Here is a 20,829-nt window from a genome sequence, read left to right as displayed (position 1 = left end):
ATGTGCTGGCAAGGATGTGGAGAAACTGGAACCCTCACACACCGCTGGAGGGAGTGGAAAACAGTGCAGCCGCCTTGAAAAGCAATCTGGCAGCTCCTTAAGAGGTTAAACACAGAATTACCAAATAATCCAGCAATTCCACTCCTAGGTATATACCCAAGAGTTATGAAAATATATGTCCACACAAAACCTTGTATTTAAATGTTTATAGAAGCATTACTTATAATGGCCAGTAAGTAGAAACAACCTAACATCCATCAACTACCGGAGAAATAAAAGGTGGTATATCCATATACTGGAATATTACTTGGCCATAAAAAGGAATGAAGTACTGACACATCTACAACACAGACAAATCTGGGAAACATTAAATGAAAGAAGCCAGTCATAAAAGCCATATGTTACATGACTCAGTTTATATGAAATACGCAGAATAGGGAAATCTATTAAGACAGAAAATAGATCAGTGGTTTCCTAGGGCTGTGGAGGAAGGGAGGGTTGGAGGTTGCAGGGTTTCTCTTTGGGAGGATGAAATGTTCTAAAATTGATTGTAGTGATGGTTGCACAAGTCTGTGAACATATTAAAAACCACTGAACTGTATACCTTAGAAGGGTAAATTGTATGGTATGTGAATTATATCTCAATTAAAACTGTTATAAAAATAATAAAATAAACCAGAACATGAGATTTACAAAAAAAAAAAAAAAAGAGTAGAGGGAGGAGAGAGTACAGACAAGGTATTCTAGAAGCACAGAGAGGAAGTGAATTCTCATGGGGGATGACGGAGGCTCTAGAAGGGAGATGACATTTGACAAGTCACCAGGCAAGGAAGAGCACGGCAGGCAGAGGGGACAACAGGCACACAAATGGCCAGAGTATGAAAGCACAATACCCGTGCAGGGAACAATGAGCAGTCCAGTGGACTATGGAGCAAGGCAATGTTTCTCAAACTTCAGTTTTTCACGTTTCCTCCGTCTTATTTCTGCCGTATTTAATTCCAAAACTACTATTTTCTTTTAGTACTTCTCTTTAAATCAACTTGCTTCTAAAACTTTACATCGTTATTATAAATAGAAAACCAGTGGCACTTGTCATAAATAGGAGATGACTCCCCTCAAAAAATAAATAAATAAATACAAAATGTTATTAAATTCTAGCTAGATACCGCCGGCTGCCAACATTCTAAGCCTATGAAGGCTATTTTAAACAGGAAGCTTCTCAGGTGTTACAGAGGTGTTAAAACACACTAGGGCCAAACTGAAACTTTCTCCTTGACCCAGGGGACTAAAATAAAATCAAAACAAATTGTGTTAGAGAACAATCCACTCCACGTGGCGGCAATTGAAGGAAGGAGAAAAAATGGGTCGGGACTCCCAAAGGCCAGTAAAAAGAGAGGACTGTGAAATCCAACAAAATACATGGGGGTAGGGACTGGGGTGTGTGTGTATATAAGTGAACAGAGTCTGAATGTTCATTGCTAAAGCTAACCTTCACTACAGCTATACTGCAAAAAGAATTTCTACTCTGTTAAATAAGATCTAGAAGACAAAGAAAATGAACTTATTATCAGTGATGATAAGGAAAAGTTAAATATCGGTAAAAACCAAAAAAAAAAACCTAACTTGTTGCCATCGAGTCAATTCCGACTCATAGCAACCCTATAGGACAGAGTAGAACTTCTAAGGAGTGCCTGGCAGATCTGAACTGCCGACATTTAGGTTAGCAGCTGTAGCACTTAACCACCGCACCACCAGGGTTTCCATATCATCAGCAGGCAAGTGGAAACTAGAAAAGTAATAACTATGATATAACAAACTGGTAAAAGTTTCAGCCAGCCGTAGTAAAACCTTATTTACTGTGAGTTAAGCATCACCACCTACATCTTAGCTTTGAAAACTTACTGAAAAGTAAGGTCTCTGCTTCCTCCTTCAATGAACTTCCATGTGAGTTCACACCTGTTATTACACTGATTCATTCACTCCAAACCAAAACCCAGCACTGTCGAGTTGATTCCGACTCATAGCGACCCTATAGGACAGAGTAGAACTGCCCCATAGAGTTTCCAAGGAGCACCTGGCGGATTTGAACTGCTGACCTTTTGGTTAGCAGCCGTAGCACTTAACTACTACGCCACCAGGGTTCCTCACTCCAAATAGAGGCTAATTATCTTAACTATTAATTGCCATTTTTTTAAATTAATTTTTTTAATAATTGCCATAGGAAACAACAGAGCCTTAAGAAGGGTAGAATGGAATGCTCTCTGGAGACTTTGATCTGACCCTACCACTAATTTAAGAGAGCCATCTTGAAATTCAGTAATTCTAGGAATTAACTGCCAATTACTTGCCTTAGTTGAATTCAATGTCAGCATAGCCTAGCACTAGAGGTCAGTGCACCACCGGGGTAGTTCTACTAGTCAGAGAAAGGACCTTGAAGCAGAATAGATGGGGTCACCATTCCTCTCAGCCCCAGTGTTCTCATCTGTAAAATGGGATCATCATATCCTCCTGGCAGGCTACAATGAGGATTAAAATGAGATCAGATACGTACCGTACCTCTTGTGGTTCCTGGCACTCAGGAGGCCCTCAAAACATGGTAGCCATTGTTATGCTTTTCTTACAGGATCACCAGTGTGCACTTACCTAAAGAAACAACAGCAACACTCTCTGGCAAGAAATGTAATCTGTATCGGATCAGTAAATGCACCAATATGATGCAGATAGCTGTGGGAAAGAATAAGACATTGTTAAAAAGGCCCAATTTTGAGTGATGAACATCAAGTCTAAGGCAGTGGTTTCTTCTGGGGGTCCTCAAGGAGGGAAATGGAATTGGGCAAGGACAAAGTGAATTTTTATGTTGTATTTTTAAGATCTTATTTCTTGACCAGAAGGTAGACTCACAAGTGCGTATTATATTTTCTCTACACTTCTTTATATGCCTGAAACAGCTTATTAAAAAATTAAATTTACTGCTTTTTCAGTGGTTATTGAAAAACCAACAAATCTCATTTTTAATAAGCTCCTAAATCTTCCGTGAGCATTTAAAATTCTTCAAATGTTCCTGATTCTGAGAAATGCTCAACTTTTCTGAAGAAACCATCAACTGGAAAACTAAACGGTGAGGAGGAAGTCAAGGAAATTAATCACTTTTACAAAAATATAACCAAAATAGGATATGTTGAAATGACACTGGCTCTTGTTTAACACAGAAGGAAGTGAGAGTGTTTTACAAACAGGAAAACGTAAATTCTTTAGTCTAGCGACAAGAACATTAAGACACCTAAAGCTGGGACACTTGCTCCCTGAACCCCAACCGCCGTGTTCTGCGGCTCCCACTGGTTGAAGGCTTGGCACAAGCCAGGCACGGTGCTGGGGACTTGTAAACGCTATCTCATTGAACCCCCACTAATACCCCCTAAACTATTACTACCATTATCTCTTTTGATTATAGATGAGAAAACTGTGGCTTAGAGGTCACACCATTGGCAGGTGCTGCAGAACCACATGATGCCAACCATGAGCTCTTCACCACCACGCACCGCCCACCTCCCTCCTGGCTGCCTTCATTCCTCAGTCTCCAAAGCAGGGTTAACATTTGCCTTTCCTCACAGGGTTGTTGCTAGGAAAGAAAAAGAGGAACGAAAGCAAGAGGATGCAACACTGCTTGAAAGGACCAAGTATTTCTGGGGGAAAAAAGAGTATATGTTCACGTCGGTCACTCCTACATGTAACGTCATGTTAGTGTACGACACTCTCCTAGCCACCTACATGGCACACCACCTCCCGAACAGTGTTATTGTAAAAGTACGAAAAAAAATTTTTTTTTTAAGGTAAAGGTTTAAATAATCTACATGGCTGCTCTCTGGTCACCCTCAATGCCTGCGATGACGAATTAGATTTCTTCAGAACCAACAAAAAGCACCAGGTGGCCAGGGGAAGAACCATTATAAATATAGAAATTTTGTCTTATTTTTATACTGTGCTTTAAACTATCAATCTCTGCTGTTATTTTAATATTAATATTTAACCTAGTTAGAAAAATCCAACATTAAACACTAAGAAAAAGAATAAAGTTCCAAAGGATAAGTACAATATGTGACCAAAGCTCATGCTTATCGTCTGGGGGGAAAAAGGCAGGCAGAGAAGCACTTAAGGAGACAGAAAATTAATCCACTCTGCTGACACATGCCAACCTACACATAAAAAGTGGAGATATCAACTCAAACTGCCAGGAATCTGATTAGGTGAAAACGGAATCGACCTGACGTTAGTGTGACTCCAGAGATTATGTTTATGATCAACACTACTTATTAAACACAGCTCAGCCCTTTCTGGCCCCAAAGTCATATCAACAATGGGCAGGATGTTGCCTGGATTAAAAACACATTGTAAAAACCTGTTTTGTGGTCTCTGGCACAAGCTAATCTTAAATGCTCCACACCCTGAAAGTTACTTTGAAAGTCCTATACTTTTCATCCTCCTTTGAAAAAGTGATTACAAAACAAAAATTTTTTCCAGGCCTGCCTTTTATATTCTCCAGGATCTCAAACCGAAAGCAATGTGTAAGTATGCTAATAGAGTAATGCTCCTTAAGCCTGAAGGAGGGTTTCAGGTGCCAAAGATTTCTCAATCAAGAAAAGCATTTTTTTTTTTTTTTTACATTCAAGTGCAGTAACAAGAGAAAAACAAAGTCTTTGACTATTGATCTAACCTCCTAGCAACAGAATTCGACGACATTTACAGGGTAAAGAATTACCTGGGTGTATTAATCTATATGGGACATAGTACATTACTGATTTGCATACTTTTTCTGTATTTAATACAATTTTTTTTTTAATCTTAAAGGATGAGTCCAAAGGATTTCAAATAAAATTACTACATTATTAAAACTCTTTGATCATTTTACCAAAGTCTGAATATATATGTGATAGAAATTACACTTTTCCTCAAAAAAGTCCTTGTATGGACCCCAGACCTTCTGTTACTCCAAGGCAAAAGCCATTCCCAAGGCCAACTCTTCAAACAGGGATTGGCCTGGAATAGGGGATGGAAAATGATACTGGTGAAGAACATGCTTCTTGGATCAAGTGGTCACATGAGACTATGTTGGCATCTCCTGTCTGGAGAGGAGATGAAAGGGTAGAGGGGGCCAGAAGCTACCCGAATAGACACGAGGAAAGAGAGTGGAGGCAAGTACTGTGCTATCTCATCAGAGGGAGGGCAATTAGGAGTGTAGAGCAAGGTGTAGGTAAATTTTTGTATGAGAGACTGAACTGATTTGTAAACTTTCACTTAAAGCACGATAAAAATTAATTAAAAAAAATAGTCCTTGTAGACATTAAAGGATTATTTAATAAGAGCCCACCATTGACACTTCTGAAAAGATCTAATCTAATTAGAAATGTGATTTCAGTATCACGCAAGAAAAGCAGAAAACATAAAAATGCCAACTTTAGACTTGCTTGGGTCAAACGCTAAACCATTTCTCCCTTAGTTGGCTAATTCACTGTGGTTGTGCAGTTTCAATGGCACTTTTCATCTAAAACAGTTGTCTGCTGTCTACTGTCCTGGGGATACATTTGAGTTATCATGTTTTATCTAAACCTTTCAATCCAAGTCTGTCCAATGGATCCCAGTCTTCAGTCTGCCACCAGCCAGGTGTATCAATCAACTTCTCTGGCCTAAGTTTCCTCATCCATCAAAGGTGGGGATTGAAAAAGATCAGATTTTAAGTGTGAAAGAATCAATCTATTAAAAAAAAAATTACGTAAGTAAATAACAGTACACGTGGTATACAGATATGCAAAAAGTTGTGACCATGGTTAACGGGAATGACAGACATTGAGGAAAATTGTGTGCTGGGTCAAGGGTTTCCAATCTTTTACTAAAATCTTTCACTCAATAAGAATTTACATGGAACCCCAATAGATATAAAAGACAAAAATGCTGCTCTGGTTGAAGCTAGGGTCTGGATGCCCTGCCACTTGACTTCTCCACCTCCTGCCACTCCCACCACCTATACCTACACCCACACACACCCACACCCACACACACCCACACCCACACCGACTTCTATGAGCACAGCTTGAAATCCACTGAACTAGAAGGTGCCCAGGTTCTTTCCAGGTCAAAAACTTTCTTCATTTCATAACATGGAGGAACCCAGAAGGCATTATGCTGAGTGAAATTAGTCAGATGCAAAAGGACAAATACTGTATAAGACCACTATTATAAGACCTTGAGAAATAGTATAAACTGAGAAGAACACATTCTTTTGTGGTTATGAGATGGGGGAGAGGGAGGGAGGGTGGGAGAGGGTTATTTACTGATTAAATAGTAGATAAGAACTACTTTAGGTGAACGCAAGGACAATACTCAATACACCGAAGGTCAGCTCAACTGTACTGGACCAAAAGCAAAGAAGTTTCCAGGATAAACTGAATGCTTCGAAGGTCAGCGGAGCAAGGGTGGGGGTCTGGGGACTATGGCTTCAGGGGACATCTAAGTCAACTGGCAAAATAAATTCTATTAAGAAAACATTCTGCATCCCACTTTGAAGTGTGGCGTCTGGGGTCTTAAATGCTAACAAGCGGCCATCTAAGATGCATCAATTGGTCTCAACCCACCTGGATCAAAGGAGAATGAAGAACACCAAACTCACAAGATAATTATGAGCCCAACAGACAGAAAGGGCCACATGAACTAGAGACTTACATCATCCTGAGACCAGAAGAAGTAGATGGTGCCCGGCCACAACCAATGACTGCCCTGACAGGGAGCACAACAGAGAACCCCTGAGGGAGCAGAACAGTGGGATGCAGACCCTAAATTCTCATAAAAAGACCAGACTTAATAGTCTGACTGAGACTAGAAGAATCCCAGTGGTCACGGTCCCCAAACCTTCTGTTGGCCCAGGACAGGAACCATTCCTGAAGACAACTCATCAGACATGGAAGGGACTGAACAATGGGTTGGAGTGAGATGCTGATGAGGATTGAGCTACTTGTATCAGGTGGACACCTGAGACTGTGTTGGCATCTCCTGTCTGGAGGGGAGATGGGAAGGTAGAGAGGGTTAGAAACTGGCAAAATGGTCACAAAAGGAGAGACTGGAAGGAGGGAGCGGGCTGGCTCATTAGGGGGAGAGTAAATGGGAGTACGTAGTAAGGTGTATATAAGTTTATATGTGAGAGACTGACTTGATTTCTAAACTTTCACTTAAAGCACATTATTAAAAAAAAAAAACTGTTTCTTTCCTTCAGAGAATGTCTAAGATATCACACGGAGGATACTTCATGGTGCAACAGTTTGGTGCTTGGCTGCTAATCGAAAGGTCAGCAGTTCGTTTGAACCTAACAGCGGCTCTGTGGGAGAAAAGATCTGGTGGTTTGCTCCTGTAAAGATTACAGCCTTAGAAACACTATGGGGCAGTTCCACTCTGTCCTATAAGGCTGCTACGAGTTGAAATCAATTTGACAGCACACAACATGATTTTATATAGGAAAGAGTACCCTCTTGTGAAATGATTACTTTCCTTACTGTTTTAAGTGGAAAACCAATAGAAGGAAGCACAACAAAGTAAACAGTGGTGGCAGCGGTAACCATACAGACAGAGCATACAGACACTCAAGTCAGCAATAGCGATGTCTCTGCCTTCACCTAGGACGAGGAGGCTGAAGAAAATGGTCATGCCGCTCGACTGCTCCTCCTGTTGGGCCTGCTCCCCTGTCTGCACAGGGAGGATGGGCTTGGCAGGGGTCGGGAGCACCAGTTTTGTCGTGATGGCCAGGGTGGTATGGAGGGTGACATTGAGACCGTCATGAGTTGTGTTGGGGAACCTGCTGGAGACACAAAAAGCAGAATTAGGTAAAGGAAAAAGGGCCCCAAGGTATTGATACACCTCAAACCAGAGGGAGAACCTGGCAAAGAGCTTTATGGGATTCACGAGTCTTAAAGCCGACAGGCAGGCTTCAGAGAGAAACTGAGACAATTCCTGCCCACTGCAGCATAAGCATACCAGTGGCCAGAAGTGCTTTTGCACATGGCCACTGTAGAGCACAGGACCAAGGAAAATCAGGGTTCTTATAGAAACAAAATGCTGCCTGCACCCTTGGTACTTAATGGGGAACATAAAGGGGGTAATCTGGAGAGTTCCATCATATTCCAAGGTCCAACACTGCTGAGTGCCCTTGTTTCTCCAGTTAACGTTCTCTTCCCTGGATTTTTTCCACAAATTAAAAAAGTCACCTGAATTTGCCCAGCTACTGATCTGGTTTAAAAGGAGCCTTGGTGGCACAGTGGTTAAAGCGCTTGGCTGCCAACCGAAAGGTCGATGGTTTGAACCCACCAGCTCCTCGCAGGAGAAAGATGTAGCAGTCTGCTCCCATAAAGATTTACAGCCTTGGAAACCCTATGGGGCAGTTCTACTCTGTCCTACAGGGTCACTATGAATTGGAATTGACTTAACAGCAGTGGGTTTGGTACTGATCTGGGTGAAATAACCTTCTCCCACCTTACTAAGTCCTTTAGCTTTCAAAAGGCTCAAACGTAACTTTCTCTCTAATACCCCACCACATTCCAGTTGCCCCCTCCCCATTGCTTATGTTCCCAGAACTCTCTCCTCACATTGCACTGGGATTGTGAACTACTGCAATATTGATATACTAATAATTTTCACTGGGATTAAAACAGCTAACATTTATTGAGCACTTGCTTCATTCCAGGAATTAAAAAAAAAAATCCTGTTGCCAAGTCAATTCCTACTCATAGTGACCCTATAGGACAGAGTAGAACTGCACCAAAGAGTTTCCAAGGAGCACCCTGGTGGATTTGAACTGCCAACCTCTCGGGCAGCCGTAGCACTTAACCACTATGCCACCAGGGTTACCATCCCACGGACTAGCTATCACAAAACCAGTTCTGGCAAGTCTATTCCAACTCATGGTGATCCCATGTGTGTCAGAGTAGACTGTATTCCATAGGGTTTTCAATGGCTGATTTTTGGGAGGCAGACTGCCAGACTTGTCTTCTGAGGTACCTCTGGGTTGACTTGAACCTCCAACCTTTTGGTTAGCAGTTGAGCACATTAACTATCAGCACAAAATTTTTTTGCGATTGCAGCCAACACACCAACCCTCACTTGATAGGCACAACATTGCCGAGGTAGGTACTATTACCTTCTCTCTTTTACCCATGAATAATAGGCTCAGAGAAGTTACATAACTTGTCCACCATTTTAAATTACTCAGTGGTAGTCAAGCTTCAAACCAAACACTGAAATCACTGGGCTATTCCGCCTCCTTTGCTTTGTACTTCTGAGGCCCAAGTTATTGTCTGCGACAGAGCAGATGCTCAATAACTAAGCCAACTAAATGAAAAGACTACCACCTGGCCAAAAGGCATGTGTGAAATGTCAGTTGAGAGACTCATCAATCAAGGGGTTTTTTGTTAATTTTCACATACTTATTCCACAAACACGGATAACCCATTGCATCCTGCCGATTCTGGCTCACAGCAACCATACAGAACAGAGCAAAACTGCCCCATAGGGTTTCTTTATGGAAGCAAACTCCCACATCTTTCTTCAGCAAAGCAGCCAGGGGTTTAACCACTGCTCACCAGGGCTCCTCAAACACGGACAAGGGCACCTATTTGGGTATGATGGAAGAGGCACTACCAGTGGTCCTTGCCCAGAAGTACCTGGAGGACCCAGACCCCTCCATCTCTCCTGTCCTGTAGCTCCCCTCTTGCTCTCTACACTCCAGCCACTCTGCCTTTCTTTCTGCCCTCAAAAGCACTAAGCGTTTTCCTGCTTCAGGCCATTTGCTGTCCCCAACCTCATCTTTCCTTAGGTCATTTAAATTTCAGCTCACATGTCACCTCTTCCTCAGACAGTAGACTGCCCACCCCCACCCTAACAGTGTTCTGTTTTCTTCAGAGCACCTGTCACGATCTGAAATTATCTTTGTCTATTTATGGTCTTCTTGCCCCACTGGAATGTGAGCTCCCGGGTGGGGGCTCCTGGGCTGCCTCCTTCACTGTTACGTGCCCAGGACCTGCAACGGAGCAGACGCCCAAAAGTGACTGGATGAACAACCAAAACTCAGTGCACGAGACAGACGCGGAAACAGATTGTTATAGAGGAGGGCACTGGGTAAGCAGGTGGAAATGCAAGGGGGCTGGGAGACTTCCTGAAGGAGGCGACCAAGGGCTCCGAAAACTAGGAAAGTGAAACTTGGGCTTCGGTGTCCGCAAGACGGCTCTCCAGGCCTGCGCTGTGCAGCCGATCCCCAGCCGGAGGGTCTGAGCTCAAGGAGGCTGCAGGGCCCAGGCCCGCCCCTCCCGCCCTCCTCGCAGGCGCCGGCACAGTCGGGCCTGGCCAACAGGCAAAAGGAGCTCCACCTTCCGGGGCCAGAGGGCGGCCTGAAGCGCCCGTTGTCACCCGCTAGAGCCCAGCCCTGCCGTCTCTGCCGCCCCGGAGAAGCCCACTCACTCCTCATCCGCCATCTTCTCCCCAATCCTGCGTTGCCTCCAAGACCACCGAGTTCGGAGCCGCGGGGCTAGCCGGGCCCACTTTTCCTTCCGGCTTCCGCTGGAGGAGCGGGAATGCCAGCGAGAGGGGGCGGGGCCTCAGCAGTGCGTGGGTGGCCTTTCTGGCCCTTCGTCTCAGTAGCCCGAAGGTGAGCGGAGACGCGTGGGAGGACCCTCCTGGACGTAGGCCCAGGTTTGACCACGTGACCGTCTGGCCCCGCGAAGTTCTGGCTTTTCCCTCTACAGGGCAGGGACGTTTTAGGGGGAGCTATTTTTATTTTGAGTCACTGAATCACCCTGAGCGCAAGCACCCTCTACTTCAGCCAGGTAAGAGTCGTGGAGGAAGAAAGAACCTTAGCTTGGAGCGCAGGTAGTGCCGCGGAAGGGCACTTCCCTAGTCGGAGCCGAAATTTTCTTCAGCTGTAAAAAGGGATAATCACCTGGACTCGGCAGAATTGTTGAATTAACATTTTATCTGCGGACATTTATTGAGTCTAGCATTAAAATAGGTGCTGAGGAGCTAGGGGTGTGTTATTCATTAATTTGTTCGTTGATTGAAAAAATATTTATTAGGCCCCTATTGTGTGCCTCCTGATAACGTACGAAGTACATAATACGAAGTCTCACCATCTTTGCTTCTAAGGAGCATTCTGGCTGTACTTCTTCAAAGACAGATTTGTTTGTTCTTCTGGCAGGTCATTCTTTCTTCACCAACTGGCAATACCATGGTGTCAACCCTTCTTCGATCTTCCTTATTCACTCTCCAGCTTTTTCATGCATATGAGGCAGCTGAAAATACCATGGCTTCAGCCAGGCAAACTTTGTCCTCAGAGTGACAGCTTTACTTTTTAAAACACTTTAAAGAGATCTTTTTCAGCAGATCTGCACAATGCAGTATGTAATTTGCTTTCTTGACTGATGGTTCCACGGCCATTGATTGTGCATCCAAGTCAGATGAAATCTGGAGGGACCAGTCTGTGGAGAAGGACATTATGCTTGGTAGAGGGTCAGGGTAAAAGAGGAAAACCCTCAACAAGATGGATTGACACAGTGACTGCAACAATGGGCTCAAACATAGCAACAATTGTGAGGATAGTGTTGTAGGTGTGGTCACACAGGACACAACTGAGGGACACCTGACAACAAAAACGTGTGCTTAAGAAACCCTGGTTGCTCAGTGGTTAAAGCGCTCTGCTGCTAACTAACCAAAAGGTCAGCAGTTCGAACCCATCAGCCACTCCACAGAAGAAAGATGTGGCGGTCTGCTTCTGTAAAGATTTATAACCTTGGAAACTGTCGTAGTCATCTAGTGCTGCTATAACAGAAATACCACAAGTGGATGGCTTTAACAGAGAGAAATTTATTCTCTCACAGTCAGAGAGGCTAGAAGTCCAAATTCAAAGTGCCATCTCCAGGGGAAGGGATTCTCTCTCTTGTCGGCTCTAGGGGAAGGTCCTTGTCATCAATCTTCTGCTGGTCTAGGAACTTCTCAGCTCAGGGACCCCGGGCCCAAAGGATGTGCTCTCCTCCAGGCTCTTCATTCTTGGTGGCATGAGGTCCTCTTGCGTCTCTGCTTGCTTCTCTCTTTTATATCTCAAAAGATATTGATTCAAGATACAACCTAATCTGGTAGATTAAGTCCTGCCATATTAATGGAACTGCCTCTATTCCTGCCTCGTTAACATCATAGAGGTAGGATTTACAACATGTAGAAAAATCACATCAGATGACAAAATGGTAGACAATCAAACAGTACTGGGAGTCATGGCTAAGCCAAGCTGATGCACGTGTTGGGGGAACACAATATTCCATCCATAACAGAAATCCTGCGAAGCAGTTCTCCTTTGTCCAGTAGGGTCACTATAAATTGGAATCAAGGGCAATGAGTTTGGTTGTTTTTTTTTAATGTGCCTCTACCACTGTTGGTCCACTTGTTGTACTGTGGTGGTTTGTGTTTTGCTGGAAGCTATGCCACTAGTATTTTAAGTATAGCATGATCGCTCATGGTGGACAGGTTTCAGCGGACTTTCCAGACTAAGACTAGGAAGAAAGGGCTGGCGATCTGCTTCTGAAAATTAGCCAATGAAAACCTTATGGATCACCACAGAATATCGTCCAGCTTGCTTGCTTCAGGCACATCATCAGTAGAGCATGACGTTGCATTTGGGGAAGTAGAGGGCCAGTGAGGGCAAGGGAGAGCTTCAGTTGGATGAATTGGCACAGTAGCTACAACTGTAGACTCAAGCATAGATGGTGAGCATGGATCCTGAGGAAGACACAGGACAAAGCAACATTTCGTTCGATTGTACATAAGGTTGCCATGAGTTGGAGTCAGCTTGATGGCAGCTGTCTACATGTGCCTGGTAGCAGAGAGGTTGAGCTATAGGAAAGAACAAGTTGAGGCTAGAAGGGTAGGAAGGACCCTATCAGGAGGCTGGTACCCTGTTGTAAGGCCACAGTGGCTAGAGTAATCCTTTAAGACTTGAGTCATGCCTCTGCTCAAAACCTCCAGTGGTTTAGGTTTTCAGTCAAAGAAAGAAAACCTGCAAAAAGCTACAGGATCCACTCCTGCCTCCTTAGACCCTCTGACCTATCCCTGTCTCCCCGCCACACTTTCCACTCAGTCACGCTGGGCCTGAAATACAGCAGGAGCGCTTCACCTTTGCACTTGTTGATCCCTTGGGAATGCTTTGCTCCTAGATAGCTTGGCTCTCACCTTCCCTACTGTTGGATTTTGTTTAACCTTTAACTTGTCCATTAGGGCATGCCTGACCGCCCTATTTAAAAATCCAAGGCTCCCTCCCCTCTTCCTGAGTTAATTTTCTCTGTAACACCTGACATACTATATGCTTTACTTAAATATTTATTGATTGTCCATCTCCCTCCTCGAGGAAGTAAGTTGTTTTGTTCTCTGTTGTATCTCCAATGCCTAGAACAGTACCTGGCACATAGTAAAAATAAATAAACCAAACCAGTTGCCGTGAAGTCTATTCTGACTCATGGTGACCCCATGTGTGTCAGAGTAGAACTACTGTCCGTAGGGTTTTCAGTGGCTCATCTTTTGGAAGCAGATTGCCAGGCCTTTCTTTAGAAGCGCCTGTGGGTGGATATGAACAACCAACCTTTCAGTTAGTAGCCAAGCATTTAACCTTTTGTGATACCCAGGACAACCTGGCACATAGTAGGCTCTTAATAAATCATTATTGAACCTAATTGGCTGTGCAAACTTTCACCACAAACACAATAAATATTATTTCTTAAAAACCTTATTGAATGAATAAATAAATCGGTGAATTCTGGGTGTGTTGCGAGGCCACTGGAGAGTTTTGATCAGAGTGCCATGACCTGACTTTCATCAGGAACCCTCAGGCTGTGCTTGGAGAGTTGACTAGGGGGCCACAGATGGAAGCCTTTGCAATGATCTAGGTGGGAGGACCTCTTTATAAAGACCTCTTTAAGGTGTTTAAAAAAACAAAGATGTCACTTTGGGGACTAAGTTGTGCCTCACCCAAAAAAAAAAAAAAAAATCACCCAAGCTATGGTATTTTCAATCACTTCTCATTGGTGAAGAATATTGAATATACCATGGACTGCTGGAAACAAATCTGCCTTGGAAGAAGTACAGCCAGAATGCTCCTTAGAAGCCAGGATGGTGAGACTTTGTCTTACATACTTAGGACATTTTTATCAGGTGGGACCAGTCCCTGGAGAAGGACATCATGCTTGGTAGAGGGTCAGTGAAAAAGAGGAAGACCTTCAATGAGATGAATTGACACAGTGGCTGCAACAATGGGCTCAAAGCATAGCAACAATTGTGAGCACGGTGGAAGGACCAGACAGTGTCCTGTTGTGCGTAGGGCACTATGAGTTGGAACCTACCAGAAGGCACCTAACAACAAGAATGTGGGAGGAGCTGATAGCAGTTTAGGTTAAGGTGGTACGTGGAGGTGGTTAGAATGGTTGGAAAGTGGGTGCATGCTGAAGGATTTGCTGATGGATTGTGGCCTGTGAAAGAAAGAGGAGTCAGGGATGACATCAGGGTTTTGGCCCCAGAGACTTGGGTGGAGGAGAGATCTGTCTGGCTCAAACCCTGACTTCCAAGTTCTCATCTTTTAAAGGCTGTTGTCAAAGCTAACAGAGAATGTTAATGGGATCAGCCAAGTTTATTGAGCCCTTTCTGTGGGTGTGGTGCTGGGCTATTGTTTCCTTAATTCCTTACATTTCTTTGAGGTGGATACCATCCTCCACAAACCGAAGTGAGAACTTAAGCCACTTGCTTGAAGTCACACAGCTGGCAAATGGTGAGGCTGGGATTCAGATGCAGAGTCCGTGCTCCCCTCTTAGTGCCCCCACTGCCTTAATTTCTATGCCTCTAAAATGGGGCTAACAGCCTACCTTGCTCCCTTAGCACAGAGCTTGGCTGGGAGTGAACTGGCCCATAAAGGATTGACAACTGGGCTTCCCGTGCACCACACTTGTTGACTGTCACTCTTCCCCAGCCCCAGGAAGCCCCGCCTGGCTGGAGTGGACCCTTAAGGGCTGGAGGGTAGGCCCCTTGCAGTGGGCTGCAGGCTGTAGGCAGTCAGTATGGCAGGTCCTGAACAGTACCAAGGCTGCCCCTTCTGCCCATCACCCCACCCACCGCCCTGCTACCGAGTCCACGTCAGGGTTTTCCGGCAGTCATGGGACACCTGGCCTTGGCCTCTTCTGGGCTGGCCACCAACCATGAAGCTGCAGAACACGTGCTCTCAGGCCTGTGGGCGAGCTCTGTGCGTTTTCATTGCCCCCCGGAAGGCAAATAAAGCCACTCAGCCAGCTGTTCCTGGTCTCCTGTGCCATGCCAGGCTGAGAAGGGCTTGGCACAGGACACAGGCAGTCTCGGCTCCCAGCTACCACTTGACCTATCTGGGTTCTGTGGCCCTGGGAGGCCAGGGCAGCCGCAGAACCTCCAGGCCCATTTCTATTTTTCGATCCAGCCCCTCCTTATTGGGAAGGCTGTTGCAGAATTAGAGTGAAAGCTCCTGCTTTTGTTCTTTGTTCTCTCTGCCTGGACTGCTCTGCCCCCACCCCCAACCTTCCTCGTCATTCAGATCTCAGTTTAAATGTCACCTCCTCAGAGAGGCCCTCCTTGATCACTCAGTCTAAAGCAGGGTCAGCAAACTTTTTCTGTAAAGGACCAGACAGCAAATATTTTTCAGCTTTTCAGACCTTACCGTCTGTTAACAGCCACTCAACTCTGTCTTTGTGGTGTGAACAACGTCATAGACCATATAAAGGGGGAAGGCTTAGTTCCAAAAAAACTTTACTGATCAACATTGGAATTTGAATTTCATATCATTTTTATATATCATGAAATATTTTCCTTCTTTTGATTTTTTTTCCCCCAACCATTTAAAACTGTAAAAACCATCCCTCCCTTGTGGGCTGTATAAAAAAGGCGGCAGAATGTATTTGGCCCGTAGACTGCAGTCCCTGGTGTAAGGTCTTAAACATTTGTGTTTCTGAGGCTTTTTTTACCCATATCCTCTCGCCTTTCCTTTCTCTGGTTATCATCTGTTTCCCCCTCTAGGCTATAAGCTCCCTGAAAGCAGGGGTCCTGTTTCCTGCCTTTTTCTTTCCTTTATCTTTTCTAACATTTCTTAAACACTCCTTGCCAGGCACTATCCCCGGTGCTTTACGTGTGGTAATTTATTTAACCCCTATAAGTTTTGGTTGGGTTTTTATAAGTAAAGAAGTAACCCTACGAGTAGGTAAGGAACCCTGGTGGTGCAATGGTTTAAGCACTTGGCTGCTAGTGGAAAGATTGGTTGTTTGAAACCAGCAGGACCTCTGAGAGAAAAAAAGACCTGGCGATCTGCCCCCAGAAAGATTACAGCCTAGGAAACGCTGTGGGGCAGTTCTGCTCTGTCGCATAGAGTTGCTATGAGTTGTCATCAACTCAGGGGCACACAAACAACAAACAGTGGGGTAAATAATCTTTTTAGCCCCATTTTACAACGCGGAAAATGAAGTTTTGTTCACCAATGTTTTCCCACAGCCTAGAACACGGCCGAAGCTGTCAATAAAACAGGGCTACCAGCAAAAACTTTTTTAAAGAATTCAAGGATTCAACAGTTCTTTATTTTTTTTAAGGAATCAGAATAGTTTCCATTTTCCATGTGTACCAGTCAGGGCTCAATCAGAGAAGCAGAACTAGTAAGAAATACATATTAGGAAATTTATTGCAAGGAATTGGCTTAAAACAACACAAATTTATTATCTTACAGTTCTGTAGGTTAGAAGTCTCACTGGGCTAAAGTCAAGGTGTTGGCAGGGCTGGTCCTTCTGCAGGCCCTAGGGGAGAATCTGTTTTCTTGCCTTTTCCAGCTTCCAGAGGCTGCCTGCATTCCTTGACTAGTGGCCCCCTTTATTTCCAAAGCCAGCAATCCTGTCACTGAGACCTGTGCTTTCTCATCACGTCCCCACCTCTAACTTGGACTCTCCTGCCACCCTCTTTCACTTATAAAATCCTTGTGATTACAGTAGGCCCACCCAGATAATCCAGGAAATCTCCTCTCAAAGTCAGTTGATTAATAAACTTAATTCTCCCTGGTCATGTAACACTATATTCACAGGTTCCAGGGATTAGCTCCTTGGACGCCTTAGGTGAGAAAGGACGTCTTCTGCCTACCACACGAAGGGAAAAATAAAGTCTGTGTTAGATTTCCCATCATTTGTTTTTACCATTAGTTTTTTGGGTTTTTTATTGTTTTATATTAATTTACATATAGAGAAGAGTTGACCATAATCTCTTACTGCCTCTGGACTCTAATGTTTTAATCTGGCCCTGGGTACTTAGTTTCTCAATAAATGGGCACTAGGGGAGCCCTGGTGGTGTGGTGGTTAAGAGCTCATGCTGCTAACCAAAAAGTCAGCAGTTCGAATCCACCAGCTTCTCCTTAGAAACCCTGTGGAACAGTTCTACTCTGTCTTATAGGGTCCTTATAGTCAGAATCAACTCGACGCCAACAGGTTTGGTTTTGGTTAGAATTACTAAGCAGAAATGGAGAAGTCAGGCTTGTAGAATTCGGTAGGATCAGGTGCAAGAGATACATCTTAGAGAGCTTGTACAACAATACAGATTCCAGTCCTACCACAGACTTACTGGTTCTCCTGGGTGGGGCCTGGGAATCTGAGTGTCTACTTGCCTCTCTACCCTTGTAGCGCTCTGTTGGTGCCTCCTCATAACCCCGTGGAGGGCCCTACTACAAGCACTGGTGATGCCGTGCCTAAAGGCTTCCTCTTGCACAGCCCAAGCTGTGCTGGGAGGTTAATGCCCATAGGGTTTTCTAGGCTGTAATCTTTACAGGAAGGTGGATCAGTGGTTAAGCACTTGCTTGCTAACCAAAAGGCTGGCGATTTGAACCCACCCAGGGGCTCCGAGGGAGAAAAGACCTGGCGATCCCTCCCTTAAAGATTACAGCTAGGAAACCCTATGGAGCAGTTCTGCTCTATCCTGTAGGGTCGCTATGAGTTGGAATGGACAATACAGCACACAACAACATCTTTACGGGACCGGATCACCAGGTCTTTTTCCTCTGGAGCTGCTGGGTGGGTTCGAACTGCCAGCCTTTCGGTTAGCAGACGAGCACTTAACCATTGTGCCACCAGGGCTCCTTCTAAATCTACTACTTGCACTCACATCCTTGTCTTGGAGTCTGCATTTGGGCAAACTAAACTAGGACAAGTACCCTCAAGAATATTTTATGATAACCATTGCTAAGGATGATTCTGTTAATTACCCCCACCATCCCCCCCCCCCCATTTACCACACGCCAAACCCCACTCTTGGCACGGGAAGTGGAGAGATGAGTCAGGCAGAGGCCTCTAGAGAAGGAGAAAGTGGGAATTCAACAGATGGAGAGAGTGCCATTTTAAGATGAACTCAGTGAGACTTTTGGGAAAAGATGGGAAATGAAACACATGCTTCTACTTTTGCTGTACCCCTAAAAAAACCTAAGCCCCCCTAAATTGACAATAAGGGGGTTTAATTTTCAATAAATTCAAAATAAATTCCCAAGGACTAGAAAACAGAAAGCGGATGAGTTAATTGGTAAAATCGAAAAAACCAAACCCTCAGCCAGAAGTGAGAAAAGCCAAGACCAACCTGATTCACCCCCACAGGATTCCTCCCAAAGGACTTGGTGACACCAGGTACCTCTGAAAGTAGAATTGAAATGTGTTGGGGGAAGGGGTATAAAATAGAAGGAATCGACTAAAAGTCTGTTGCCAAAGCAGTTGGATCAGACCCCCACCACCCCCAACTCTAGGCAGCTGGACACTTGAACCCCAGCAGAGGGCTGGAGGTTTACCAACTGGAGACAGTAAAACAGAGGGTGTCTCAGCTTGGGAAGCCCAGTACATGTTAGGGCAGGGGTGCTATATTGAAAACAGTTTCTTATGAAGGGATTAATTGAGCACCTGTGTATTAGTTTCCTACTGCCACTGTAACAGATTACCACCAACTAAGTAAGTGACCAAAATTTATTCTCTCACAGTTGTAAAGTCCAGAAGCCTGAAATCAAGGTGTCAGCAGGGCTGCACTCTCTCCAGAGGCTCTAGGGGAGAATCCAATCTTTGCCTCTTCCAGCTGCTGGTGGCTGTTGACATGCCTTGGCTTGTGGCTGCATCTCTCTCTGCTCTGTCTTCACATCATCTCTGTGTGCCTAATCTCCATCTGCCGTCTCTTACAAGGATACTTGTGCTGGAATTTAGGGCCCACCCCCATAATGCAGGATTATCACCTTATCTCAAAATCCTTAATTTAGTTACACCTGCAATGACCCTTTTCTAAATAGGGTAATGTTCACAGGTTCCAGGGATTTAATGCGGAGAAATTTTGGGAGGCCATATTTGAGCCTACCATAGCCTGCATGCTCAGATATCCTGTCTGAGTCCTTCCCATACCTCCACGGCTGGCCCCATTGCCCATGTCCAGAGGGGCCAGGCGAATTGTATATAGTGACGCTGCCCACATGGCTCTAGAATCAGACCAGCCAGGCTGTTACATTCCAGGTAGAAGCCTCAAGGGATCTTCTCTGGACAACCTGAGCAGATCAAGGGGAATCATCTAAAGACATTTTAACATCAGGAGCTTCCCCAACAGATGATGGCTCAGCTCAAAGTCAATACCCCCCTCCCCAAAGTACACACTCTTAAATCCGAGCAGAAAACCTCAGACATCTGAGGAAAGCCTCTTATAGGAGAAATTGAAACAGAAACAGAAAAAGTAACTAGAGGAAAGAGAGATAGAATGCAGGGAGGAGAGGAGAATTAAAAAACAAACAAACAAAACAAAAACTCAGAGAGCTACCATGAAGCAAGAACAGGATGCTATGAAAAGGAATATCTTGAGAACAAAAAAAGGCTCTCGAAAATTAAAAACATGACAGTGTTGTTAGGTACCATCAAGTCAGCTTCGACTCATAGCAACCCCATTTATAACAGAATGAAATGCTGCCTGGTACTGTGCCATCCTCATGATCGTTGTTATGCTTGAGCCCAGTGTTGTAGCTGCTGTCTCGGTCCATCTCTCTGAGGGGTCCTCTTTTTCACTGACCCTGTACTTTACCAAGCATGATGTCTTTCTCTAGCAATTGGTCCCTCTTGATGACATGTCCAAAGTAAGCAAGATGAAGTCTCACCATCCTTGCTTCTAATGTGCATTCTGGATGTACTTCCTCCAAAACAAATTGGTTCATTCTTCTGACCAAACCAAAACCAAACCCAGTGCCGTTGAGTTGATTCCGACTCATAGCGACCCTATGGGACAGAGTAGAACTGCCCCATAGAGTTTCCAAGGAGCACCTGGCAGAGTCGAACTCCTGACCCTTTGGTTAGCAGCCATAGCACTTAACCACTACACCACCAGGGTTTCCATTCTTCCCATTCTTCTGACAGTCCATGGTATATTCGATATTCTCCCCCAACACCACAATTCAACTGTGTCAGTTCTTTTTCAGTCTTCCTTTTTCATTGCCCAGCTTTCATATGCATATGAGGTGATTGAAAACACCATGACTTGGGTCAGGCACACCTAGTCATCAAAGTGATTGATTATCTTTGCTTTTTAAAATGTGACAGTAGAAATAAAAAAAATTAATAAAGGGGTTGGAAGATAAAGTTGAAAGTTTATTTCAGAAAGTAAGACAAAAAGACAAAGAGGTGGAACAGGGTAAGGTATTTAGGGGACCAGTCTGAAAAATCCCTATCTGAATAATGGACATTTCATCAAGAAAGAACAGAGAAACAGAGGGGACAG

At 44.4% G+C, this 20,829-nt stretch overlaps 1 protein-coding gene and 1 long non-coding RNA gene across 11 annotated transcripts in view; one reads left to right on the top strand and one right to left on the bottom strand.

The window, feature by feature from the left end:
- Positions 1-10,680, bottom strand: part of SLC9A8 (solute carrier family 9 member A8) — a 73,652-nt gene extending 62,972 nt beyond the window's left edge. For 2 of the 9 annotated variants that reach the window (XM_064276202.1, XM_064276200.1), the window contains exons 1-3: positions 10,492-10,680; positions 7,659-7,840; positions 2,644-2,724 (exon numbers count right to left, since the gene is read on the bottom strand). In XM_064276202.1, coding sequence (XP_064132272.1) covers positions 2,644-2,724; positions 7,659-7,840; positions 10,492-10,505 — 277 coding nt within the window. In that variant the 5' untranslated portion in view covers positions 10,506-10,680. Of the gene's footprint in view, positions 1-2,551; positions 2,725-7,658; positions 7,841-10,491 lie in introns of those variants that run through there. The other 7 variants (XM_064276199.1, XM_064276198.1, XM_064276204.1 and 4 more) reach the window with 7 other exon arrangements.
- Positions 10,681-10,749: 69 nt separating this feature from the next.
- Positions 10,750-20,829, top strand: part of LOC135228615 (uncharacterized) — an 83,053-nt gene continuing 72,973 nt past the window's right edge. For both annotated transcript variants that reach the window (XR_010319304.1, XR_010319303.1), the window contains exon 1: positions 10,750-10,856. This is a non-coding gene — a long non-coding RNA (uncharacterized LOC135228615). The remainder of the gene's footprint in view (positions 10,857-20,829) is intronic.

Source organism: Loxodonta africana, chromosome 24, assembly GCF_030014295.1.
Source record: "Loxodonta africana isolate mLoxAfr1 chromosome 24, mLoxAfr1.hap2, whole genome shotgun sequence".
In the NCBI taxonomy this organism is placed as follows: Eukaryota; Metazoa; Chordata; class Mammalia; order Proboscidea; family Elephantidae; genus Loxodonta; species Loxodonta africana.
Note: the sequence above shows the minus strand (reverse complement) of the source record. Positions and strands in the feature narration are given on the sequence as shown.